This window comes from Dromaius novaehollandiae, chromosome 1 (genome assembly GCF_036370855.1).
Source record: "Dromaius novaehollandiae isolate bDroNov1 chromosome 1, bDroNov1.hap1, whole genome shotgun sequence".
NCBI lineage: Eukaryota > Metazoa > Chordata > Aves > Casuariiformes > Dromaiidae > Dromaius > Dromaius novaehollandiae.
In genome coordinates this window covers 11517574-11544939 of record NC_088098.1, presented here as the reverse complement: position 1 = coordinate 11544939, position 27366 = coordinate 11517574, and the positions used below count along the sequence as shown (strand labels likewise).

Here is a 27366-nt window from a genome sequence, read left to right as displayed (position 1 = left end):
GCTGTGGAGGAAAAGATTCTTCTGAGTTGTTGTCTAACTGTTGTTCTTTATTTGTCCTGATACACTAAGCTAACTAACACAAAATTCACCAAAGCATACTAAAATCGATTCCAAAAGGAAATACCTAGTTTATTCAAAGCAGCTCCTTTTCCTAAAGGTCTAATGTAATTGGAGTGGATTTTTTTCTTTTTTTCTTTTTTTTTTTTTTTTTTAATAGGGATGGAATTTAACTGGGGAACTTAACATAAATTCCTGGGTTTAGTCCTGTGCTATCAGATGCAGATGTTATTAAAGTATTATGTACTGAAAGACATTTTGTGATTTTGAACCTGGCTCTGGTTTCTCTTTTAGAAGACATCAAACCGGACTGGTAGAATAAGGACTCTTCCATAACAAGGAAAAGGAACCAGCCTATAATCTCTAGCTCTCAGCAGCCCTGCTCCACAGGGTTTTTCTTTTCTATGTCCTGCAGATGGATTTAACCTTTTATGAATTTGTGGTTTTAAAAAGAATTAAATTTACAGAAAACTGTAATAGTGATTTGTTTAGTTTTTCACCTGTATTTGCCACTGATCTGTGCGTTCTGCTTAGTTATGTTTCATGCCTTTTCAAGCTGTTAGCATTGCAATGCTCCCTTTGTTTCCTTATCGCAACACATTGGACATTCAAAAAAAAAAAAAACAACCAAATCATGATTTAAATTTATTTTAAATGACCTCCAAATTTTTTTCATTAAATAAAAACTACAGTAATTCTGTATTTAAGCTTGTCCTATGGATAAAAATGGGGTGCATTTCTTAGCAATTTGCAAACAGCTGGGGCACTGCAACTTTAGGGACTAATCCTGACTGGTGCTCTGTACCCACAGCATTTAATTCCAGTGGGAACTCCGAGTGTTCGGCCTCTTCCAGGATCAGGCTCTTAAGGAATCTATACTTCAATCAATGCATAGAGGATTTTTGCACCAAACGGCAATTAACATTACCAGAGGCTCAACATCTAAAATCCCTGTATCTTGATGGAGTTTTAGACCCTTAAGATCATAGTACTTGATAACTTAAGTAAACAGTTTGGGTTTGCAAGGACAGGAGTTGAGCAGATTGGCTTGCATTAATAGAATTGCACTGACAGTGTTTCTTATAGGATTACTGAATAATTTTTTAATAAAATATAGATTTTATAATCAGGAAACCAATACTAGGTACTGGAACAATAGTACAGAGGAGTTAATTTTTATTTCTACAGTGTTAAAAGTGCACTTATATGCTGGTTTATTTACATCTTCGGGAAAGGCGAGAGACTGCAAATAGGGAGATTATTACTACTTTCTTTTTTAAAAAAAGAAGGCTTAAGGCAAATTTTAAGACTTAAAAATGTTTAAGCAATTATAAACAAGGCTAGACCCTTTGAAAAAAATTTAGAAATATTCTTAAAATAAATTTTATAGTGTTAATTTTGTAATAATTTATGTTTTGCTATACTTCAGAGCTAATTGACCGGAATAGTTTCAGAAACAGTATGAAACTTAGGAAAGTTTAAGCAATGTTTATATTTTTAAAATGTTCTTTGAATTATGTTTTTATTGTACATTTCTTCAGACTGAAAAATGTGTACATATCTTTGTTATTTTTGCACAATTTTTGTCTTGTTCAGTTTTAGGAGCAGTACTATGTTGATTTTTTTAATTTATTTTGAGTTATGAAACTGCAGGAGTTTAAAAAATCTCAGTAACAAAGTCATCCTCTGTAATCAATGAACTGCTATTTCTAGTTGTAGAGGGAAAACAGTGGTTGTGAGATTCAGTGGTTGCTTCTGAGAGATAATGCTAGTCAATTACTGAAGGAGCAATTTTGTAGTTTTAGGAGGTTTTAGCATGCATCTTTCCATGCATCTTTTAATTGGAAAGCTGGAATATGAAGCCTGTCCTTTGAATGCTGCTTAATTTTTCTTTTTTTTTTTTTTCAACTGGCTTACACCTGACAGCATTTCAGGAAAGCTAGGCACCAAGCAAAATCCCACAGTATTCTTTCATCATCAAAGAATTGTTATTTAATTTTATATGTATTAAAAATTTCAGCCTGAAAAGTGAAATGGAAATAAATATTTGAAAAAAAAATGGATATAAACTGGACCAGCCTATAATGCATTATTAGTGTAGCATTCAGTTGGTAGTTATTTTTCTTCCCCATTTGCCTGAAAATCTTGTGATTCGTTTCCAGCAATAGAGGCTCAGAAGCTTTGGTTGTTACACATACGCAATGCATAGGCCCGTCAGCCATAAAAAAGCGACTTGGATAACTTGTATGCCTTCTTTTGTATTGATGTAACAATTGTAAATAGTGCTGATCAACCTTTGTAGAGAATAGTTTATACAGCATATTCTATTATTGCTGATTCTCAGTGAACTATTGTTTTAAAAAAAAAAGGAGAAAAAAAGAAATTTTTCTATTTACACCTTATATTTTGTTATGCTGTTGACCCATGGCACTTTAACAAAACTCTGTGGGTTTTGCATAGCTGGTCAGTCATGGGGTATATTAAATAACTGTTGTTGCACAGAAATGAATTTGCACCTGCTATATTGTGCTTTCCTACTACAGATTTTAGAACCTTTTCCAGAAGACTTTTGAAGAAAGCATGTCCAATCATTCTAAAAAAAAAAAATGCCATACTTGTACAGCCAATTTCTTTTCTACAATCCATATTTTGTAACACTAAGTATTTTCATTTTGTCCTGCACCTTTATGTATTAGCAGTATCAAATAGAATTCATTCCATGCTTGTGATAATTGTAAGCAGAATAAATGTCTAAAGTAGGTGTAAATAGTAAATTCTATGGCTTACAGTTTAAAAAAAGGAAAAACAGAACAAACGTATCTGATTGATACTGCCATGGTTCAACACCGGGCCTGGAGATATTCTCTAGTGAGCGATTGTATTTTTGTTTTTTGCTTTATTATTATTATTTTTTTTTGTAACATGGCTTTGTAAATAAAATAATTTATATGTTTGTAAGAAACAAATGCTTTTTGTCATTATTTATCTTTACAAAACAAAAATGGTATATATTAGAAAACTTTTTCTTTCCAGAGCCTGAAATACATTGTGTGGATAAATCAGTATTGAGAATTTGCTTGAAGTATTTCAGATGACCTGCCCAACTCTCTGTATAGGGCTGAACTGTTCTGGGATTATTGTGGTGTTTATATCTAAAGTATTTCTATATTTACATGTCAGGACATGTGTTGTGATTGGCTACTGAGTTTTTGTACTGATAAATCATTTTTAAATTCCTTTGCTTAGCTGTATGTATTTTTACATTCCTTATCAGTGTGAGAATTAACTTTGCTGGAGCTGCTAGATGTAGGAATTCTCACTTTAATTAACATTGCAAATTTATAACAATTTTTTTTATAGTTGTCAATGGTAAAAATGCAACTTTTATCTACGCATTAAGATTCCAGTATCTCTGCAAACCCTATTGCAATTACAGATGAATTGAGACTTAAATTGTTCGTTGGCTTGTCAGCTCTGCAGAGAGGATTGCTAAAGGCAAGAAATTGAACTGCAAAGTGGGTTTTTGTATGCAGTCAGAACTGGCAGTAAAGATAGACAGTTGTCCTGCATTAGAGAAAACAGTACTTGAAGGAGGAAAATTTTGCCTTCTAGATGAGCAGCTTTTTATGAAATGTCTTGCATGTTCTGATGCATGCAGCAAAAGCTCATCCTGAACTACTTCTTACTGCCCAACTTGTGTCTTGGTCTGAGCTGCTTCTATTTTGAAAAATCTGGATTTTTTAAATCTTGAGGTTATCTTTTCGAGTATACTGTAGCAAAACTGAACATCACAAACTAGAATTTGAAATTTCAGTAGATTTTGAAAATTCAGGAGATTGTGATATTTCATCTGACAGGTCCCCAAGTATGGCTGAAAAGTGATATTTTGTTTATAAGATACTTTAATATTGCTTGCAGACAGAAGAAATCAAAACTACAAGCAAGAAAATAGAGTATTGTCCCCACAGGTTTTTAGTTGCTTGCTATCATTGCCCAGGGCTAGCAAGGGTCAAGGACCACTAAAGTAAAGTATTTTTTAAATATGACTGGGTGAGACATTCGTTAACACTTGTAGATTTGTTTTAGTGGTTTACAAACTGTTCTCTATTTGGAATTGGTTTTCACTCCCCCTACCTTTTTGTTTTGTTATGCAACAAGTATTTTGCTTGTAGCAGTACTTTTACTTATATTATCTAACATACTCTCTATACCCCCCGTTTCCTAGGTAAACAGATCAATTTGCAACTTTTTTGTTCATTGCATTATAGTTTTTATGCTTCTGTTTTTACCAGAGAAGTATTTCTTTTAAAAGAAAATTGTTGCTGTCTGTAACCAGTAACTTTTATTCATTCAAATGTCAGGATCCACAACTGGAAGAAATGCCAAATAATGATCCAGAAATATCTGAAGGAGATGCATAAGCAGATTCAGACTTTTGAATACTAGAATGTTGATTTCAAGCAAATTTTTATGTTGTATTGCTCCCGGAATACCTCTCGAAAGCTACTGCTCAAAACAAGTACAGACCTCTTCTAAAACATACTTTCCTAAGTTGAAGATAAAGCTGATAGTTCAGCAACAGGTCCTTGTCTGCCCTTTGGTTGTATAAGCATCATAGAAGGTATGCAGTGTGTTCTTGTTTTCATTGTGTAATGCATCACAAATGACCCAAGCTAGATTCTTTGATTTTGTTTGTTTATTATAGCTGACCTGCAGAAACATTTAGATCTAGTCTGTGATCTGTTCTCCCCACAAAGGGACTCTTTAAAGGAAGCCTGACAAAAAGAACAATCAGGATCCAGGAGAGCTTGATCTGAGGTTAAAGACAGTAGTAGGGATTCCAGATGATGCAGAACATTCAGCTACCTCATTGCAGATTTCCAAAACCTGAAGGACTTAGTTCTGAAATTAAAGCTGGGTTTGATTATTTTGAAGCAGTTACTAGCAAGGTACGCAAACACCCCCAAAAACTAATTTTTTCAGAAAACCTGTTTAGAATGGTCAAGGTGTATTTACAGAATACTGTAGGTGTAAAGGGCCTGTTGAAGTAAACATAATGAACAGCCTGATAAACTGCCAAGTGCGATTCTGTGAGGCCAAAGTGTCCATGTCAGCTATTTCCAGCTTCGCCTCTAGGAGGGAATGGTGACAGAGCCTCCAGGTCCTGGAGGACCTTGGGTGTTTTCAAGATCCAGCTGGATAAAGCCTCGAGTAACCTGGTCTGACCTCAAAGCTGACCTTGCTTCGAGCAGGTGGTTGGTCTAGAAACCTCCTGGGGTCCCTTCCAACCTGAATTATCATATGATCCAAATGTTGAGGAAGCAATAATGATGATCTGTCCGCAAGGACTGTCCTGTACGGTCAGTTTCTCAGAAATGCTTCTTAGAGCCTTCTTAGGTATTTTCACAATACTGAGCCGCCTTTATTGCTTGTTCTTAATATTATTCATTAAGTAACTTGGTAGCTATTAGTTCTCAGTAGCTGTAATTCCCACTTGGAGCTGCTGATATCCAAGGCCTTATCATTGGCACTCTACTGTGTCTTTCCCAGACAGGTACGCCATTGGATTTTTTTCTAAATCTCTCCCTGGAGATGTATCACAGAGTTTTATTTGTACCAATGTACCTGTGTTGTTTCTGAGACATCATAGAGTGAGGCCAAGAAACTACTGTCTGCTCTAATAAGTCTTACCTTTTTACATTCACGGAAACAAGCACTACAGAGATTCTCCAAGCATGTTAATCTCTGTTTTTTGAAGAATCATGAACACCTTTACACAAAGGATGGCTGTGTAACAGATTACACAGCATTATGTTCTGAATCTACTGTCCCCAGTAATCAGAACATGCTCCATTATAGCATATGCACTGTTGCAGCCCATGTGAAGAGTATCTCCATTCTTGACACCTGTGGGAAACCATCTACACTGACATTCACATTCACCAAATGCTGATGCATCTGTTGAATCTGGTGGAGTAATGCTGATATCAGGAAATGCTTCAAGACCTCTTCCTGGTAATTGTACTTCTATAGGGTACTGACTTAAGTGACTACAGTTAGAATACACATGTGGACTAACGGTCAAATACAGAAAAAAAAGAGATTATTCACCTGTAACTTGAGTCTTTAGAGATGCATATTTCACACTTACATTTGCTTCCTCTAATTGCCTCCCCTCCTCTTTTTTGTAGTTCAAAATGTCTCTTTTTTTTGGACTGGGAGGGGTCAGAGTAAGCAAAGCAATGGAGGTGAACTACAATTTATACAGCCCTGTGTAGCCTGAACATAGTCTACGGATACTGCTATGATTAAAAAAAAGTCTCCGGTCTTAAGAGCTTGGGGCACAGAGCCACAAGAAGGGTATACTATATATCTCAAGGAATGCAGGTTCCTGCTAAGTAACTTCATTTTTCCCTTTGCCTTCAGCAAAGGTCTCACCCAAATGGTAGGAAATTGGTTTCCTGGGTTTCATTCAACTGGGAAGTGGCCAGTTCTGTAAGACAGCTGAGTTCCCAGACATTAAGTTACACAACCTAAAAGTCACATTTTTACTTCTCTTTGACTCAGAAACAGTGAATGGAAATATTTTTCTAATTCCCGATGTTTAATTCTTCTCAGTATATAACCTTTTGTCAGCAGGTATAGTCCTCATTTTGCAGTTGACTGGAGAAAACATTCACAGCTGGCCTCACAGTTGCAGACTCTGGTTCTCATGGAGAAGACTGGAATGGCAACATGGTGGAGCACAAGCAGTTCAGGTTACTTCTGTAGCGTGTCAAGGACAACTTATTCACACAGAGTGTTGCTGTGTTAGGCATGCAACTCACAAGCAAGGAAGGCCTGGTGAGGGATATTAGATTGATGGCAGCCTTGGCAGCAGAGACTTTGAAATAGTAAAGTTTTAAGATACTGAGAGAAGTGAGCAAGATAAATAGTAGAATTGCAACCCAGGAATTCAGGAGAGCATGCTTTGTCTCATTCAGGCACTTTTTTTTTTTTTTTTTTTTTTTTTTTGGCAGACTCCCATAGAAGACTGCCCCGAAGGGCAAAGGGGCATCAGGAAACTAGCTGAAGCACAAGAACAGTCTATTCTTATGTGCAGAAAGTTGAGCAGGTACAGGAGGCGGCCAGCTTGGCTGAATGAGGAACTCCTGACAGAAATCAAATGCAAAAAGCAAGTGTACAGGAGGAGGCAGAAGCAGGGATGGGCTACCCTGGAGGAATATAGAAACATTGTCTGGACTTGCTGGAACAGAACTAGGAAAGCCAAAGCGCAGCTGGAGTTGAAACCAGTGAGGGACATGAAGGACAAAAAGATTTTCTGTAGGTACCTCAACAGCAAAAGGAAGGCTGAGGAAAAAGTGGACCGTACTAGGTGGGGCAGGTACCCTAGTGACAAAGGACAGAGAAAAGACTGAGGTAGTCAGTGTCATCTTTGCTTCAGTTTTTACTGGAAAGGTCTGTGCTCAGGCCTCTGGGCAGAGTCTAGGGAGTGAGGTATTATCCATGCAAGAGGAAGGCTGAGTTAGGGAGTGCTTAACCTAGACATACACAAATTCATGGGACCAGGTGGGCTGGATCCAAGGGGCTTGGCTGCTATCATCTTTAAAAGAGCCTGAGAGGTTTCTGAGGACCGGAAAAAGGCAAATGTGCCCATTTTCAAGAAGGATCCAGGGAACTACAGGCTACGCAGCCCAAACCTCAGTCCCAGGCATATTACAGAACAAATCCTCCTGGAAGCCATGTCCAAGCACAAGAACATGACCAGGCACAGCCAACATGGATTTATGAATTGTTCCTGATCAACCTGATTGCCTTCTATGATAAAATGGTTGGTTTGGGGGAATGGACAGAAAGCAGTGAATGTTGTTTACTTTGACTTTAGCAAGGCTTTTGACATAGTCCGCTTTTATAGTCTCATAACCAAGTTGGAGAAAGAGATGGATGCAAAGAGTGGAATATGAGATGGATGGAAAATGGGCTGGACAGCAGGCTCAGAGGGTTGAGGTCAGCAGTTGGAAGTTCAATTGATGGTTTGCTACTAGCAGGATTCCCCAGGAGTTAATACTGAGGCCAATAACACTGAAGGTTTTCATTATCATTCTGGATATGGGGATGGGTTGCAAATTCATGGATAACACCAAAAGCTGTCATGGGGGGGGGGGGCGTGATTAATACAGTAGACGCAGGGATTTCAACACGCTGGAGAACTGGGCTGACAGAAATCTCATGAGGTCAACAAAGGTAAAGCCTAAGTCATGCATGTGGGAGGCAGGAATAACCCCTTGTAACTGAACAAGCTGGGTGCTGATTGCCAAGAAAACAGCTCTGCAGGAAAAGGACCTGGGCTGGTCCTGGCAGACCAGCTGCATGTGAGTCAGTGGCGGGCCCCTGTGGTGATGAAAGCTAACCACATACCTGTCCACAAATGTAGGCAGCAGTCTGAGGGAAGTGATTAGTCCTGTCCGTTCTGGCACTTTAGAGACTGCATCTGGAGTACTGTGCCCAGTTTTGCGCTCCGCAGTACAAGACTTTGGCATACTCAGCTGAGTTCAATGGAGGGCCACCAAGATGAATAGGAGCTGAAACATATGATGTATGAGGAGAGGCTGAAAAAGAACTGGTTTGTTCACTTGTAAGACGAGAAGATTAAGGTGTGTGGAGGGATCTAACTGCTGTCTTGAGTTATGTAATGCGTGGTTGTAGAAAAGATGGAGCCAGACTCTTTCTGGTGGTGCACAGCAAAATGGTAAAGAAGGAAAAAACAAAAGATACAGAAAGGAGAGTTCTGGTTAGACATAAGGGAAGAAATTCTTTGCATTGTGGTCAAACACTGGAACAGGGGCTCAGGAAGGTTGTGGAATCTCCATCTTGGAGATGGACAAAACTTGACTGGACAAGTGAAAGAAAACATCCCACACAATGGAAAGGTGTAATGGGGCTCTTTCAAAGCAGCTACAGAAATGGCACCACCCATTCACTACAGCTCCGGCCTTGTTCCCTAATACAGAGTGCTTTGTAATGCCCATGTGGAGCACGAGCACAGGCAGGCAAAGCACTCAGGTGAGCTGCTGCTCAGCGTGTCCACACTAAGCGTAAAGCAGACCTAGGCATCTTTCCCAGCCCTTACTGCTCCTGTTTCTTCCCACAGCCTTAGATTTTTGTAGTTTTTTTACATCGCAATTGGGGGGGGGGGGGTCCATCTACCTGTTTTCCTCAGCAAGCCAAATGCCTGCTCTGCAACCAGCTTCATCTGTCTGTCCTACAATCCCTATTCCTCTAAGTTACAATCTTTGAGACTCTAGGTAGTCTAGTCATATGTGCTAAGATAAAAAGCTTAAGCTATTAACAACATTCTGCAAAAAGCTCAGCTTCTGTCACAGCAGATATCAACTCTTTAAACCAAATTCAATTTAAAATAACCAGGACACTTTAAATACATGAAAACAGATTTGATCCTTGAGTTCTTGATGAAAACTTAATTAGCAGCATCTCCATAAAGAAGCCAAAAAACTTTCTGATAATCTATCAAATCATGTTTTGAACTAGATGTTCAATCCCCTCCCTACAAAAACCAGTGTGAGATTTTTTTCACAAATTATCATACTTTTAGAACTCATGTATAGCTGATGACACTCTCATATGAACCAAGGATAATAAACTCCCTAGATGGTGTAATATCAGAACATATTTTCAAGGAAATAAATTGTGCTCTCCTAAAAATGAATTTAAATCAAAAATTGCATTCCTAGTAGTAGATCAAATTGGAGTTTGCTCTTAGTGATTTTTTTTGAACCATTTCCCACAGAAACACACTTTAACCCAAAATTCCAGTGCTAGCGTTTATGCTTAAAATTTCAGCCTTCAACACGTTTAACAATGGTTATCTTTATTGATCACTAGAGGAGAAACTTTCTTTGCTAAATGCTGTTTTTTCCCTCCAAACACTGAGTTACCTTTCCTTCCCTCCAGTCTTTCGTTTCCTCCTTCCTTTCTTAGTTGGTCTTCCTATCCTTAGGTTCTCCTTTCCACAGAAACATTCTCCAGGTCTTTTTTTCTCCTCTGCTGGCCAGCTAGGTCTCTTGCTTGTACTTCTCTGCATCTCGAACTACACTTTCTCCCATCTCACTTCCTGTAGGAAAAAGCCTTTGTTATTTCTTTACAAATTCTACTGAAAGTGATATAAAAGTGAAATTCAGGACTGGATTCAGTACTATGAACTGTATTCCTTAGGAGAGGGAGATTTGCAGTACTGCCAGGCAGTTCCTCTAGCCCAAATTAAGACTTCTGGGAGATGGCATAATCTGTTAAAAAAATACTAGACAGAGAATGTATATTGTCTCTGCAGTTTTGAATGTTGCCTTTCTCCCACTGTTCCTCTATCAAAAATAGGTGGATTCGATTAATATCTTGTGATATTTCTGCTTTGGCAAATAGCTAAATATGGATAGTACTAGAACTAAGTTTCAAAAGAATTCCATTTTCTTTACTATATGTCCATTTATTATTGTCTATTTTCCATTTGATGGCAGATGGCTATCTTCCTAGATTTGCTTGAATTTTCTTGCCTTAGTGGGACACTTTTTGATTATCTTTCTCTTATTCACATTGGGTAATAAAAAGGGTCTTTCGTGACTGTTCTGCTCTGTTTACAGAGTCTATGCTGCAAACCTAAATAATGATTTTTAAAAGTAGCCATGTTTCTTACTGTTTGTTGCTATTCCTTGATTTTACACAAAAGAGACATCTTCCTACATGCAATCTTCTTTTCAAACACTACGGGATATTAGAAGATCTCTGAAGAGTTTGTCTTCTGCTGCACGATTTCTCTTGACAAACATATCGAGGCCAAGTTTCACAACATGCAGAGGACAGACTCCAGTCTCCTGTAGAGGTACCTCTGCTGTATAACTTTGGGATGTAACATAAAGCTTAAAAACGATTGGGTGGCACTAGTATTATTCCTGTAGTTAGCATGCATTACTAGAAGCCACTAGGTGGCATCTTAACATTTTGTTATCTACCCCCATTTACTAGGATTAAGTAAAAACCACCTTTAGCAAGCGAGTCCAGGCAAAGGAAAAAAAAAAATGGGGAAAAAGTAAAAGGTGTAGACTGCATTACCAGATATGAAGAAAAATGCAGCTGAAGTGGAAAAGAGGGGCAGAAATGTTAAAATCAATACTGTGTAACTTGCTCTTCCCTTGAATTAATGCAAGCGTGGTACAAACTAGTAACTTTGCTGGCAGCAATGATTTTCTGTTCTAGTATGAGTATGATGAAATCCAGGCAAATTAATTTTTGCTTACCATTTCTTAACCAATTAAAGCAGGTACAGTACAGACAGTAGAGTCTCAGTAATCTGATTTACTAGCGTTAGCTCTTTCTCCTGTTCTACTTTGTATGAAATTGTCCCCTATGTTGATACCATGCCAATTCTGAGAGAAAAAGATGAAAAAAAAAATGCCAGTGTTTCAAGCAGTAGGTCAGCTCCTTGACGACCCCCCGGGGCTACACTCACACTCTTTACTGAGCCATTTCCTTAACCTCCCGCTAGAGCAGAGCTTCGGCGTCACCAACTCCTCGCCCCGAGCCGGCCGCCTCTGAGGACGCGGGGCGGGGCGGGGCGGAGGTGGTGCGCGCGCCGCAACGGTTAACGGGGGGGACGTCGCGGGGGGGGACGGGGACGGCCGTTAGGGGGCGGTGTCGCGTGCCCCGTCGCCTGGCAACGTGGGATGGCGGCGGCGGGCGAGCAGCGGGGCCGCGAGTACCTGGAGCGACACCGCATCCCCGAGCTGCTCCGCAGCCTCTGCGCGCTCCTGCTCTATCACCGGCCCGGTACGGGCGGGGCGGGGCGAGGCGGGGCGGTCATGCCCGACGCCGCAGTCCTGGGGAGCGGACCCCCCCCCCGTCCCCCCCCGCGCGGTTGTCTCGCTCGCGGCCTCCACCCCTCCCCGGCGCGGGCATGGCGGCTGGGGGTGCGGGGGGTGAATAAGCGTTTTTCTCCAGCCTGCGGGGCTACCGGCCTCGGAGAAGCTGTTTATCAGGACCCAGCGGCACCCCCAAGGCCTGTGCAGAGCTCTCCCGAGGCGGCTGATTTTTTTTTTGTGCGGGTTTTTTATTTTTTTTTCTCCTTGTCAGGCTCGTTAATGGCAGTGCTACAGGGAACTACCGAGGGACTGAGCAGCTGGTTTAACTAGCTCGGTCACCAGCAGGTGCCTGCTGAAAGTCCCGGGGCAGGAGGTTAACTTTACCTCATTGCAGAAAAACCACGCGAGTTTCTGATCCAGGTCCTGGAAAGAGTGATGGCTGGAAAGCGAGGTGAGGGGGAGTATCCTTGCCTCATGGATGACTCGAACCTGACTGCTATGTTCGAGATGATGGATGTTGTGGGTCAAGGCTACATAACAGCAGCACAGTACAGAGAAGGTTAGTCTCACTTGAATAACATTTAATAAGATTTGTTTGCAAAGGAGAATCTTATTAAAACAGTTTTAGAACCATGCTTTTAAAAAGTATCAGCACATTTGATTACACAATCTGCCAGTTGAAAAGTTAAAGAAATTACATATGTTTACTACTACCTTTCTCTTCAGAAGATCTAGAAAATTGTTTTAACTTTAGCTCTCAGAACCCTGGGACTGAGCACAGAAGGTCTGCAGGCTGACGATGATGTGCATATCACACTGGACGCATTCAAGGAGGAAGTGTAAGTTTAATTGAAAGGATTTTTTGTTGTTTAACTGTTATTTTTTATTTACAAAAGCATATAATTAAAGGAGTAACTGGTTTAAGCTTAGCCACTTTGCACTGCACGGCTAAAAATCGTCAGTTATTGCTCTTTGACTTGCAGTAACCTGAACATATTCTAAGACTCTCAACTGTCATTTTCCTTAACTGTCTCCATTTCAAGATCCTATTAAAGCCAACCTATCTGATTATCTCCCCCCCACCCCCCCAGATCAAAGACAGTTGACCCAGTCATGAGATAACCTAAGCGGTTAGAATATCGATTTAGAAATATGAAACATTTACGTTATGTTGACTGCTCTGCCTGAAGTAGTAACACATCTCTTAGATGAAACAGGTTCAGTGTTTTAATAGTCAAGGTATGTTTCTAGGGGCAATTTTTTGGTAACTCTCACTTCAGTAAAAATTACGGTCACCAAAAGATAACTGGACCTAGTTATTCTAACTAGTATTAACCAGAATTCTTTTTTTCTGTCCTAGGAATAAAAAGATGCTGGAGAGCTGGGCTGTATATTAATTTCAGCTGTGCATATATGCATATTTATATATAATTTAATTTACACACACACACACACACACACACACACACACAAAATAGGCATTTTCTTCAATCTTTTTTCTGCTTTTTCATCTGTGGACAGCTGCTGTCCTCTCTCATTTTTAAGCAATGCCCCCAAAGTTAGCAATCAGATGTAAAGGAGAAATGACCAAAAAAAATAAAATCATCTTCACAAGCCCTTGGAGGGATCTCTTTTCAGAACTACCATTTTTCTGTTACAAGATTGGATTGTTAAAAAAGATCTTTTTTAACCAGCAAAAATGGCATTTTGGAGCTTCTGCAACAGGAACGATGGATTCAGAGCGTAGCTTGCAGCAGTACTCTTACTTGTTGGCTCATCCATCAATAATACGATTGAATAAAGTTAACTTTAAGAGACAAGTTGTTTCTTAAACTTTTTTTTTTCCTGAAGGAAAGATGACCAAGTGCAGCAACCTATAAGAAATGTCTAAATTTGAAGAAAGACAGCACTTCCAAATAAAATACTGTTTTCATATTTACAACATAGTACTTATACAATTTTTAAACAGGCTCAATGATAAAGGTGGTCCTACTTTAAAAAAAATTAAGAAACTTTGGGACAGTAAAGAAAAAAAAATCAAAATAGTATGGATAAAGAAAACAGTGACATATACCTTCATCTCATCCTGGGTCCTAAATATACACATTCTAATATAAAATGTCCATTAACTAGGATTTACAGATGTAAACACCTGTATTTTTAACTGAAAATGCACCAGTTCCTATGGAATAGTTTTCCACGCTGCGTGCAGGTGTATTTGCATATACGCATTCATTCTGTAGTCCTTACAAAGGAATAGTTTGACAACATGCAAATAACATTCATTAGAGCTGAAGATGTACTGAACTGTGTATACAGGAAGGCACAAAACTAAATTAAATTAAACCAATATCTAAGCATATAGCAGTGAAAAAAGTCAGGAGGTATATTAATATAAACCATTTGCTTTACTTTTATTTGAAGTAAGTAATCTAGACCAAGTTATTAACCATTTTTTCATGAAAACCTTTATTTTCCTGTATTTGGCCAACTAGCTCTCAAATTCAGCAGAATTTCAACATCCTTTTGAGCTAATTTGTAAACCCCAAGTTCATTTAATGCTGCTGTTGCAGATGGCAGGTTTGGTTTTAATGTTACTTCGTTTTCAGAGGCTGTCTGTAGCACATCCTTCAAAAGCAAGGCAGAGCCAACATTTAGATTCAGGATAATGCAGGCTTCTTTTATGCTACAGGGGAGGGGGGGGGGGAAGGAAAAGGATTAATATGAGAAGTACCCACAAGATGTATTTAACAAATTTGTGTGCACAGTGATTAACAAAAATGCCTCCATAGACTTCTAAAAAGGATCAGAACTGCTGAACTGAAAACTAAGACGAAGGTAAATAGTATAGATATTCTTACTATTTAAGAGTTTTCTGTTATATATGCGTATTTCAAAAGCATCAATATTTTGCCTCCTAGTTCTTGGCTTGGCTTTTGCTTCTTAAGTTTTCCATCAATACTAAAAATACAGAATAGAAGTTACCACTTAATCTGGCTAGCCTTTCCTAACTACAATTTTCTGTAAGATGGTTAGAAATTGCTTCTTATTCAGTGTATTTTAAGAGCACAGTTTAACAGACAATTACTAAAGTCTGAACATCTTCCCTTATTAATATCATTAAGAAGCAAAGAGATTGATACCCTGCCTTTGTCACATTGTTTCTAGTCTCTAAATATGATAGCCATGTACCCAGTTAAACATTAGTTCTTGCTGTTACTTTCTACACCTATGCTGTCTTAGGCTGGGAATAATATATATGTATCAATTACCTTTGTGAATGGAAATGCTCAAATAATCTTAAACCAGAAGATGCTACTTAAATATTCCAATTAAAAATGTGAATGTATCACCTGTGCCTTCCAGTATTCAAAACTGAAAGCATACTGAGGCAGAAATCTTAAACCAATCAGCCTAAGGATTTAGCACTGGACTCTTTGGAGAACTGTGGGCTACTTAAAAAGACTGACCACAAAAACGGTAGCTTCTTTTCTCATCAGTGAAAGCAACTAGGCTGCTATACATGACAATTCTGAGCAGGAACATAGTTTAAAACAGCCTTTCTTCTAATGACAAAAGAAAATTTATCATCCTGTGCCGTAACTAAATCTTTCAGTACTTTCTTTGGCCCCAGTTTTGGAAGTCTGTGTTGCTTACATTTCACAAGTTCAATTATCTGTGTGCAGCAGACATCTTGACTATGCAAAAGACTCCAAGAACACGTGCCACAGTCAATTTCTACCTGAGTATATATAGCAGAATCAAAATTTATGTAGTTGTAAGTATTGGAAGCAGAGATGATCCATGCAGTTTAAATAGTTCTCCTACAGTCAAAACTAATTGTGAAAAAAAGTTGTGAAATGAAAAGCATATATACAGCCATCCATTGACTTTTGAAATATTATTACATCAGAAGTTTGCCTACTTACTGTTTGAAATAGTTTTCTGGCCTCTTGCAGTAGTGTGAAAATAAAGGGAACAGATTTCTACTCATGTCAAACTGGAGTTGTGCTGCTCCTCCTTCATTGAAATGATTTGCCAGAATTATCTGCATACACAAAGAGGTACGCCTTGTGTTTAGGCTAGTCACTAACACCAACATTGTACTGCATAGACCAAATTGTGCAGATACCTACCTCCTGATATATGAATACATCCACCTTCTCTGCAAGCATCTGCCAGAAAATTTTAAACAATGAGTGACAGAGCTGCTGTTCTAGTTGTAGCAGGCGGTCTCTGAAGATCAACAACATTGGGCAAGCTGTGCTTGATAAAGACATTACTGCTTGCTCTGCCTGGGATGGTAGAGAGAGCCACCTAAAGGAAGTGATCACACTGAAGTCATTATAATGAAGTTATTTATATGAAAACAATTGAAATTAAAATTATCCTTTAGAAAAATCTCAGTCATTTACAGTATTGCAGAGAGAGATCTCCTTTCACATTTCAAATATCTAAAAATAATCATAGTCTAATGCTTATTTAAATTTCATTTAAAGTGTTAAAAATCTCTCAATATACCATACAAAAACAAGAAACCCATGAATCAGCTTGTCTATAAAATCACTGAGCTGCTGTCTTCATTTTATGAAGTACTTTACAAATTCTACCAAGGAGCAAACATTCAAGAAGCCTTTTGTGTCCATGAAGATAGAAGTAGCCATTACAAGTTATCTTTACTCTTTAATACTATTGACAAGAATTACATTCTTGTCCAACAAAAGTAAGCCAGGATTCTTCCAACAATGTGCCCACTTACTGCAGGACTAGTTTAGAAAATGTAAGTCAACATTGAAACAGTTTTGAAGGAAACAAAGTTTTCCAAAGTTTACTACCATTAGCCATTCCCATTCGGGAAACTAATTTTTCCTATTAACTATTTTTGCCCTTATTATTTTCTGTTAAAAACACTGAGGCAAATACTGTAATAGAGAAGAGTAAACAAAAATAATCACCTCTCTCTTTTGTACAGCTTTGCAGCATCTTTGACCTCTCTGAAGACATGATCTACCTGACGAGTCAACATATCATGTTTCAGACGTTCTAGGAGGTTAATCATTTCATCAAAGACAGAACTCTCCATTGACGCCAGCTGCCCTAGCTGTAGTTTACTGACAGCATTACTTTCTGCACGAACCTCTAGTTCAGCCTGCTGCAATTGCAAGAAGAACTACAAAACAAAACCAGGCATAAATATGACCAAAATCAATTCTATCATTTGAATTTCTGATTTGTACTTTAACAGGTAGGGTTCTAGAAGACAGTCTCCTAGCACACTTTAATTGAAACTGTAAGTTTATAAAAAAAAAAAAAAAACCACTTTTTTCTGTAGTCCTAATATAGTAAAAATAAAACATGGTGTTTTCATAGTGATGGAACTAGTATGGGTTTCAAATACAGCAGCAGATAGGTAACAAGAATAGATTTAGAGAAATACTGAAAAACATAAGATTTACAGTAAAATGTTTTTAAAAGGTCAAAATGTGTTTTTTCTATGTTTATTTACAAAAATAAACTAGAATCTTTAGGGGCTTTTTTGTTTTCTTGTTTTTCTTTTTTTTAGAAATAACAGTTCATTAAATAATAGATTTGCCGGGCTAAGGCAAGAAATTGGATCCAGTGTAATGTGACACATCGACAACAGTAAGAAGTTGCTCGTTTGCGTTTTAAGCAGATCAAGAAACTGTATGTAGATATAGCTATACAGCATGAAGGCTGTTGTCTTAGAAAGACAAGATTATCCTCTGCTTGATCCACAGTTTGTGAAGACGGAAAGAATTTGGGGGCAGACCATTTCATATACAATACCTATTTCTACACACTTTACGTATGACAGTTTCGTGGATTTCTATAGCAATATCCATCAAAAAGCTGAAATCCTACAGAGCAGCCATGCTGCCAACAGGCTGTTATATAGGAAAATAATCGATCTCAATTCCCAATTATCAATGAGTGGCTTTTCTGAGGAAATTTTTACTATATTGAAATAAAGTGCCCACACTGGCTCCATTTAAGCTAACTTGGCATGGTAGTAGTACAGCAACATTCATGTGTCATTGCAGTGCATGCACTTTAACAGCAACGTTGTTAATACTGGCTCAGAGATCCCTGCACTCCAAAGTTAATTCATTGTTACTTTTACAATACAAAGTATGTAAATGAGATCCTCTTTTTATCTGTTCAGATTATTCCCTTTCCCAGCCTCTCCTCCTATTTCCCTGGAAAGTTTATAATTAATATAGCTAAGACCCCAAACAGTAATCTATACTTATTTATCCTTTTTTTAAAATTAAAACTGAATTTATAACTAGTTCTATTTTTTCAATGATTAATTCTACTTAATGCAGTTAGATGAACACTGCTAAAAATAAAGTAAGTTTCATTATGAAACATAAAACACTACTACTCCATTTTAAAGCAAAAAAATTACTTACTACATTGTCAGCCCAGTCTGCCAATACTGTTGCTATGTAATTAACAGCATTAAGGATTGCGCAGTATCGAAAGCCTAAAGAAGCTCTAGTCTCTTCCTTCATTACTTGAGTTAACCGTATCCTGAAGTCATCAACTAATTCCTTCTGTAACCCCAGAAACTGCAGTTTTCTGGAAGCTGTTGGAAGATTCTTATACCTGTCTGGAAAGACAGTAATAAGCAGCTTTACATTTTCCAACACATGAAAAACTGAGTTCTAGTAAAGAAATGTTATGGCTGTCTTACTACACAACCTTACTTTTGTGAACACATCACATAATATTTAGCTTTAAAATAGTTAGGAAAACTCAATGAAAAAACTAAACATATAAAGAAACAACATACCTGTTTTTTTCACTCACAATTCCACTAGCATTTTGTATTCTAGCATACATACATATATATGTTTATTTATTTAATATGTTACTGTACCACACCGGTCCAGCAATACCACATGGCCCCTAAAGCATACTCCCAGAGTAAGATAGAGCCATTGAATATGCAAGTAAGAATGTCTCCTGAATGCTTACTTGCTCTTCTGTTCTGGAAAATCAAGTTACTTAATAGCTTCTAAGGTGTCAAGGAATCAAAAGTAATGGTACTATATTTTTATTACTGTACTGTAACAAATCATATTCTCTCAAGTACTAATGAGTTTCAATATAGTAAATATAACATGTATGTTTTTAAATTAGGATTTTGTTAGCATAGCACCTAACTCAAGGTTATTCTTGCTTGAATTTAAGTCTAAAATATAATATGAATAGGAAGACTTTTGTAAAATTGCAAACAACTTTGCATTTTTTTATTTGGTGACTATTGCTGAAACAATATATATTTAGTAAAAAATAAATCTATTAAGTTACAGTTTTTCTATTATTCATTTTAAACAAGATGAATGTCTATAGCTTAATAATTACCTGTTATAACTAACAACAGAGTCATAAAAGTTTCAGCGCAGTCTGGGACTTTCATTTCATCAACATCAGTGATATCTTTATATTGTGATATCCATGCAGCCTCAGATGAAAGCATAGAGTCCATTTTCTGAAGAGCAACTGAGATGCACAAAAATTGTAATTTGTTTAAATGTTTAATAAATAATTTCCTAACAAAAAACTCTAAAATACATAAACGTAAGAACGTAAAAATAGAAAAGCCTCATCTCTAATAAGATAAAAATTTACCATCTTCAGAGTGTGAAAACAACTGATGACTGGCTTTGTACAGATCAGCTCCAGTATCTCTGCATTTGTAATTCTGTTAACAACTACGTCAGAGTTGAGCTTTCTCTATAGTTGGTTTGGTCCTTTCCAATGTATTTCCTCTTTACTTCTCCTAAGTTAACACCCTTCCTAATTCAATCTAAACGCCCATCATTTTTCTACACACACAAATATATCACTGTCTAAAAGAAAGCCTACTAAATCCCACACAGCTTGGGGCAAAAATCCTACAAATTACAGAAGCACTATCAGAGTAAAAGCAATTTTTAGACAAAATAATTCTAGAACATAAAGGGCTTTATGTAGTAACCTTGTCCAAGTGACTTACACAAATAGTCCCCTTAAATAGGGTAAGTATACACTATGTAATCAGAAACAAAATATGTATAAAGGCCAACAAAATCCATCATAAGTCTTACATTTTTTTTCCACCGTAAGCCACCTTTGGAAGCAGGATTCTTCTGAGAGAATATGCATGCAACTGGGAAAGCTGCTGAGATAACCATGAACAGTGTATAACTCTCTCTCAAATAGAAGTATCTCATCCACAAGGTGACAAAAGAGAGTATCATCATATAAAAGGCATGGAATATCAGCAGCCAACTTCTCCAAAATCAGCATTACTAGACCACGAGAGAATTCAAGCTTTAACAAAAAACAAAAAAAACAAAAAACCCAAAAAGTCAGAGGTAAGTAAGTATTAACATGCAGATGTTAAACTGTTACTAGACTGAGTTAAGTCTCACCACTTATCAAATGAAACCAGCAAAATGGGTTTGCACCCATGCCTGTTCGAAGTCGTCAAATATATGATACAGATTAAACGACAAAACTGCTTACCCCAGCATTCACTGAAGATCCTGCCTTGTCCAGTATGGGCTGGATTTTGTCATCAAGGAACTGTGCATGACTTCCAATCCACATAAGGACTTGTGTTAAATACCACTCAGGCTTATTAAAAAAGATTAATAATAATAAATATTAAACCCATCCAAACAACATTTACTCAAGTGTTATATATATATATACACACTCACTTAATGTGTTACCTATCATGAAAAAATAAAGGAAATGCATGCTCTACAAAGGAAATATTTGAAATTGAGAGTTTAGACACAGAAATAAAAAAAAGAATACTGCTTGTTACTCATACAAGTCTTATTAAAAATGGAAGTTATCCACTGCTCATAGGTTCTAACATGCTATAAATGTTACAGGCATTCAAAACCAGCAATTAAGAGTTCAAAAAAAGTACTCAGAATACAAACATCTAGGCAAATAATAAAGAGGAAGGCAAAGAACACTAGCTTTAAATCTGAGTTTTCCCAACCTATATATATATGTATATATATTTTTTTTAAACAAGAGTGATGTAAAAGGGTAGGCTTGGTGCTTTTTTTTTTTAACTCTGTTTTTTGGAACAGAATAACAGAGGATTAGAACTGTATGTGCATACTTTATAGTATTTTCTTTTTTCTCCTGGTAGGTTAATTTAATATTTAAAAAGACAAACATCTACAAATACTGATCTCTTCCCCTGCCTTCTCCTGATCTCTGATCACACAACATCCTTATGAAAATTAAGCCTATCTACAAGAAAAAGCAACATCAGAGAAGTGTTTGTGCACTTGAAGTATCCTGAATTAACTAATTATTTTGTTTCTGCAAGTAAAAAAAAAAAAAGAAAAATTATCATCCCCCCCTTCTTTATTGCTTTCTCGCTCACGAGGTCATCTTTACTTCCCTGTACATTTTTCCCTGTTCTTTTGTGCAAGTCTTTTGTTCCAGGTACAGCAAAAAGCACATGCTCCTCGGAATACTCATCAAGAGCTCCGTTCTTAGAGTCTCTGTACCTAGCCTCAGCATGCACTGGAAGTGGGGAATCTGTCACCTCCTCATTTCACATTATAATACCTTTAATCTTCTTCCATAGTTTTCACACCTAGAAATATGGCCTGCAGTCTGATGAATGTTTTTTCCAGTGTTAGCTCAAGTGGAAGTTGTTCTTAACCTCCTCACTACCACTCACCAAAGAAATTTCTGTTGATGCACCCCCATTATCTGCATTTTGTGTCTATTTCTCATTTTTGTATTAACTTACACTTGTCTACCGAACTTCACCTTTTTTTGACACTCTTTCTAATTTGTCAAGATCACTGTAAATTCTGATTCTGTCCTCTGAAATACCTGCAAGCCCTTCTGGGTTGATGCCTTTTAAGTATTTTATACAGGTAGTTTCTCTATTACATTATCCAAGTTATTAGGGAAAACAAACTGACTAGAGCCATGCCCTGCCAGAATATCCTGATTTGACACTGGATTACCTGTGAGTTTTCTTTACAAGTCTTTTTAAAAGAACAGTTGTGCACCCAACCTTATGGACAAATTTCATCTCTAGAAAATAATTTTCCCAGTTTCCTTATAAGAACATTTTGTTGAACTGTCTATAAAACCTTACTGAACTAAACAGAGTCACTGCTTCCCCACTAATACACATAACATCATTAAAAATGCACCGTAGTAGCAACTCTCAAAGTGGAAATATATTTGTATTTACCCAAGGTTGTCAGTGCAAGCACACAGACTTGTGTTACTAAACCGCTACAAAACGGCTCTGAAATTCAGTTGCAGATGCAACATACATGTTTTACTGGTAGGAAGTCTGCCTGAATGATAACTCTCAGATGAAAATACTCAATCTTTGATGATAATTCACACACAAAGAAATCAGTTTCCAACAGGTAAACTGGACATCTCTTGTTTCATGTCAACTGAAAAAGTGCTACCTTGATGTCTGTCCACACTTGCAGTTTTGAAGAATCTTAATTTCAGGGGGAAAAAAGTGTTAAACTATGTAATTTAAATACAGTAATGTATCTGCTGCTAAAACGAAAATTAAAAACAATCAAGTCAGTCTTCTATACCTTGTTTAAAACATTGGTTTGTTTATTTCCGGTGAAATGATACTTGAATCTTTTCTGAAGAGGATTCAGCATTATCTGCATTGGAAGGATAACAGGTGGTGATGGAGGTAGAGAGTACTTTTCTGGCAACTGTTTAGGTTTGGTTAGTAGTTCATCTCTAAGTTTGAAGGTCAAGGATAAAACATTTTATTAATAGACTATGCAAGTGTTGAATTCTCCCAACATCATAATTTCAATAAAACAGGTTTATAAAAATGAACATTTCTAAGTTTTACTTAGATGACTTAAGGCACTATTATACAAGCTATGACATTCTCAGAAAAATACTCAAAATATTTCAGTTTTATATAATATTTAATATAACTAATCCTTAGCAGCCTGAGTTATTCAGCAGTCAGTAAGCCACTGAAGTTGGTTTAAGAAATCAGTAATCATTTGTGGGGGAGGGAGGGGGGGAGACACCAACAACAGGGGCTGACCAAAACACATGCATACTGCATATTCGTATTTCTTACGGGAAGACCAAAAACTCATGGGCTTAATAAATGTAATATATGATTTCTCATTTTCAAGAACTGATTTAAGTGACCCAAACTGACAGACCAAAATTGTTATTAATGCAGGGTTGCGTAAACTGGCTTTCCTTCTTCACAGTCCAGGATTTAAAAAAAAAAAAAAAAAAAAAAAAAAAAAAAAAAAGCAAAAAAGCAAAAAAGCATAATCTCTCCAGTGAAAATTGTTTAGCTGTGCTTTACTTAATTTACAAACAAAAGGAACAGGATGCGCAACGGCACCTTTGAAATTATTGAAAATCCTTTTCTGGCCTCCCCTTTTTGTAAAGTCTCCTTCCGAGACATGCATCTCTAGCTCTCTCTCTACTCCTTCTGGGATGGGACTTCTCAAAGAAATTAAGGCTGATTTCAAATATGCATACTGTTTCACGATATAGAGGAGTAGCTACCAGGTCTATACAGAGCCCTTATGTCCTATTATGTGCTGCTTAACACCTACAAAAGGAAAAGCATTGAGCTATGCCTCATAGAAAATATATCACCATTTTTATCAGCATAGGTAATGCTGTGAAAGTGTAAAAGGCCTGATCATCATGACACCTGAACTGTCAGCTACCATGAGACCATTGATCTGGTGGCTTGGAGTTGTAATATTGCTATTGCCATAAGCAACTTCCTTTATCCAACACAGCTCTAGCTCTGTTCACCCGACACTTTCTATGTAAAAAGTATATTCTAACGTTAATACAAAGTAACAAATTCAATTTCTATTCTGCCTTCAGAGAGAGCAGAACTTTAAATAATTTTGTTTTAGAATGTGCACCCCTGACCTTTATTATCCTTACTAAAATACACAACTATTCAAAAGGATACGAGGTTTGCAATTTCAAAAGTTGACAAAATAACATCTCCAAATTATTGTATATATCAGGAGCACTGGCTGGTGCAGCAAGGCCAAATGCCTGAGACTGCGGTGGCCCCACAAACGGCCAATGAAGCTGGGTTAATACCTCTTCAAAGTCACTGCAACACAAAACATGCACTTTAATGTGAGTTTATGGTACAATGCAAAGATGATAGAAAGATGGTGCATCACTTACCTTGACAACTTGTCTTTAAGAATTTTATGCCAGAATTTAACAGTGGATCTCACAAAAGAAAGAAGATGAGAACAAGATGACTCCTGAAGTTTAATATCCAGTTCTGCCATGAATGCTAAAGTAGTGGCTGCCTCAGGAACATTGTTGGTCATCAGGTACTGCTGAATGTTATCACTATGAAATAAAATTGAGGCTCGAAATTCACTAAAAGTTACACACACAAAAAAAATCATCTATATATTGAGAAATGAAGATAAAACTTGCTTAATCTAAAATATTTTAGTGATAAACTAGGTTACCGCTCTGAGCGCATATACACAATACCCAGACATGATTAATGGACCAAACTCCTTATTTGAAGCTTCCTAGGAAGCAAGAGTCTGTCACAGAGAATTAAAACTGTTGAGGAAAAGGAGCGGAAAATGAGAAAAGAAGAAAGGCCTCAAACTCTTTTAAGCACAGCTTCTTGAAATAATCATTCTAAAGAACAGTTTTTCCTCTCACTCCTGAGAGCAACACCAAAAACAAATTTCACAAAGCAGCAGACCTGCCTAACCCATCTCTACAGTTCTGTGCATAATATTTCACAACTAAAGTTTGCCTATGTAAAATTTGATCCAACAATGCTTTTTAACTTCTGAAATTCTTTGCATGCACTACAAAAAATTCTCCACTGAGAGAAGCTATTAATGAACTAACGTGACACTGCTCATTTACACTAAAATAAGATCCGTGCACTAAAACAAAGAATTAGAATTTTGAAGTCTGAAATATCATGTTTCCTCTCAAACTGTTCAAGCATTACTTTAATTATCACATTGTAATTTACAGTGATTGAAAAAAAATTAACCATAAATGTTTTCCCATCTTTTCTCTCTCCCACAAAAAAAGAGATCAGCTATTGTCTTCTTTCTTAAAGTTGACAGAAATCAGAGCAATAATCTCAAATTCTCACTAGTAAATGAATTAACAAATTGCATTAAGATGACGTCCAGTGTTTTATCAAATTTTATGTTTATGTGTTTATCAAATTTGATTATTTAACACCAAAGCCTTGAAAAAGCCATGCAATAATATCAGTAAGAATTTTTTTTTAAAGGTCTTTCAATTTTACCTTAACTCTTCTATTCGTGAAATCCATTTCAGGTAAGACAGGTGCCGTTCAATCTCTTCTACTTGACTAATCAGTACATCAAGATCCTCCATCCAAGGCTGAGCTTTCAGTAAGTGGCTTCTGATTGAACTGGATAGAAGGGTTTCTTCCTCCAAAAGCTGACTAAGAGACTTTTTAGAATCTTCTGCATTCTTTAAAGCATTCTGAATTCTTTTAGGGACTTCTGATGAAACTGTAAGTACCTATATTTATAGAGAAGTATTATGCATAAAATGACATTAAATTACTGCACTACACAGAGAAATATCATATGGGATATTAATAAATTGCCCCAATTTAGTTAAATACACTTAATCATTCAGCATTTATTTAGCATATTTAGCAATTCCATGAAAATGTGAAAAGACATTTACCTGTTCTTCTAACTGCCTTTTATTTTCAGACAGCTTATCAACAAGGTTGTCTAGATTCCTCAGAGAATCATAGTCATTTCCAACTTCTCTTTCCACAAATTCAGAAACATAGTATGGGATATCACAGTGATCTGGATCTCTAGCGACTTCTTTCTTTCTAACATTAATGGTTGCCATGTTTTCTTTATCTGCAATACTGATCATATGATTTCCAGTTAGTCACGATTTCTATTTAGTCGCCACTAAGACAGTGCTACCAATTGTTCATCTGCTGAGGATACAAAATTCCATGAAGAGAGTTCAATTTAAATGGAAATTTAAATAAGATCTTAATAAGACATTCAATATTGCTTTAAATTAGACAATTTGCTTGGATAAAGCTTAGCAGAGATACAATGAAACCTTACTAATACACACTCCACTGTTGATTTATCACCTGTTAACTAGTAAAGTGAAGTATGTCTGCTACTTGAAGAAACAGCTGCCCCAAAATTGAATTAAAAATAGTTCAGTATGTTTGCTTCTTGTACAGAAACCAAGGAAAAATAAGGGAAAAAACATGTATTTTTATTAAGCATGAAGGAAAAAAAGCCAATGACCTACTTACCTTTTCATGCAGTTTAAGATGTTCCAGAAATGTCAAATGATGAGGTGACCCATGACTAGCAAAGTATCCAGTCAGGTCTTGTAGAATAAGCACATGATTTGTAAAGTTAGTGCATCAGTAAAATATCAGTTAAAAAAAAATACAGTATAACAGCAGAAGAGGCATATGCTGATCTGTGCATTCGGCTGCATCCAGAAAAAAACAGTCCTGAAATTCAGAAGATGTTTATGCACAGCAAAAGAAAAAAAGCAACAATGACTGCTCAGCTGTATTACATTTCAATTTTTAATTCCACTTTCAAAATATCATTTAAGAATGTAGTTCATACACCTGCACTTTACCCATTTTAATTAAATGAAAAAGCATATTAAATGGACAACGGGAAAGCATGAGAAAAAGGTGCAATGAGTCGAAGCTGGGAGAGCAGGAGAGCACCAGAAAGAAGAAACCGGGAGACCGAGCGGCTGGGAAAAGCGGATACAGAAAACAGAGGCCCTCACGGGGGGGGGGGGCGCCGCACGGAAGAGGTGGCAGCAGTCAATACCACGAGACTGTCCCCAAAAACCAGAGCTCCCCCGCTCCGCCGGCCCTTCCCCGCGCCGCGGCGCCCCCAGGCCGGCTGCAGCCTGCGGGGCTGCCGCGGGCCGGAGAGACAGCTACTGGGCCGGGCCCGCTCCGGGCCTACGGCGGCGCCGCTCCTCAGCGAGGGCCGGGCCCACTCCCGCCGCCGCCGCCCGCGCGGGCCGCTCACTCACCTGCCACCCGCGCGCCCGCGGCCCGCCCCCGCCCCCCGCCACTGCCACGTCAGCAGCCGAAAAACCCCAGGGGCGGCGGCCGCCACAGCGCGTCATGTGCGCGCAGAGCCGGGCGCAGGCGGGGCCGAAGGCGCATGCGCCCCCGCCCGCCTCTGGTGGCGAGCGGCCAACGGCCCGCGGCCCCGCCCCGGCGGCGCGTAACGGCCTCGTCCCACCCAGCCGCTGTGGTGGTGGCGGCGGCGGCCCCCAGCGATCCGCTTCAGGCGGAGGCCCAGAGCAGCTGGGGGTAAGACTGTCTAATTTTATTCCTGCATGG

General features: G+C 37.9%; 3 protein-coding genes across 20 annotated transcripts in view; 2 read left to right on the top strand and 1 right to left on the bottom strand.

The window, feature by feature from the left end:
• Positions 1–1971, top strand: part of ATXN7L1 (ataxin 7 like 1) — a 114995-nt gene extending 113024 nt beyond the window's left edge. For 9 of the 11 annotated variants that reach the window (XM_064505486.1, XM_064505479.1, XM_064505487.1 and 6 more), the window contains one exon: positions 869–1971. In XM_064505486.1, coding sequence (XP_064361556.1) covers positions 869–925 — 57 coding nt within the window. In that variant the 3' untranslated portion in view covers positions 926–1971. Of the gene's footprint in view, positions 1–351 lie in introns of all 11 variants that reach the window. The other 2 variants (XM_064505483.1, XM_064505481.1) reach the window with 1 other exon arrangement.
• Positions 1972–4735: 2764 nt separating this feature from the next.
• Positions 4736–27201, bottom strand: RINT1 (RAD50 interactor 1). Of its 7 annotated transcripts, none has more exons than XR_010387496.1 (17): positions 26296–26829; positions 25689–25884; positions 25276–25517; positions 24162–24335; positions 23935–24084; positions 22550–22706; positions 20466–20576; positions 20045–20270; positions 19320–19457; positions 18362–18561; positions 16883–17097; positions 16064–16244; positions 15857–15975; positions 12312–12457; positions 10014–11495; positions 8476–8639; positions 4736–6779 (listed from the first exon to the last, which is right to left on the bottom strand). XR_010387496.1 is itself a non-coding variant. In XM_064505515.1 (15 exons), the coding sequence occupies exons 2-15, from the start codon at positions 26301–26303 to the stop codon at positions 14397–14399; spliced, it is 2334 nt and encodes a 777-aa protein (XP_064361585.1). In that variant the 5' UTR covers positions 26304–26372; positions 27051–27201; the 3' UTR covers positions 12488–14396. The 7 variants fall into 7 exon arrangements, 2 of the variants coding, with proteins under 2 accessions (XP_064361585.1, XP_064361578.1); XR_010387498.1 differs by having other exon boundaries at positions 4736–8639; positions 10014–10189; positions 10766–11495; XR_010387499.1 differs by having other exon boundaries at positions 4736–8639; positions 10014–10189; positions 11367–11495.
• EFCAB10 (EF-hand calcium binding domain 10) lies at positions 11710–12770 on the top strand. Of its 2 annotated transcripts, XM_026097677.2 has the most exons (3): positions 11710–11895; positions 12322–12486; positions 12682–12770. In XM_026097677.2, exons 1-3 carry the CDS (start codon positions 11793–11795, stop codon positions 12768–12770), a joined length of 357 nt encoding a protein of 118 aa, XP_025953462.1. In that variant the 5' UTR covers positions 11710–11792. The 2 variants fall into 2 exon arrangements, 1 of the variants encoding a protein (XP_025953462.1); XR_010387503.1 differs by lacking the exons at positions 12322–12486; positions 12682–12770 and adding an exon at positions 12199–12317 and having other exon boundaries at positions 11838–11895.
• Positions 27202–27366: the final 165 nt, after the last annotated feature.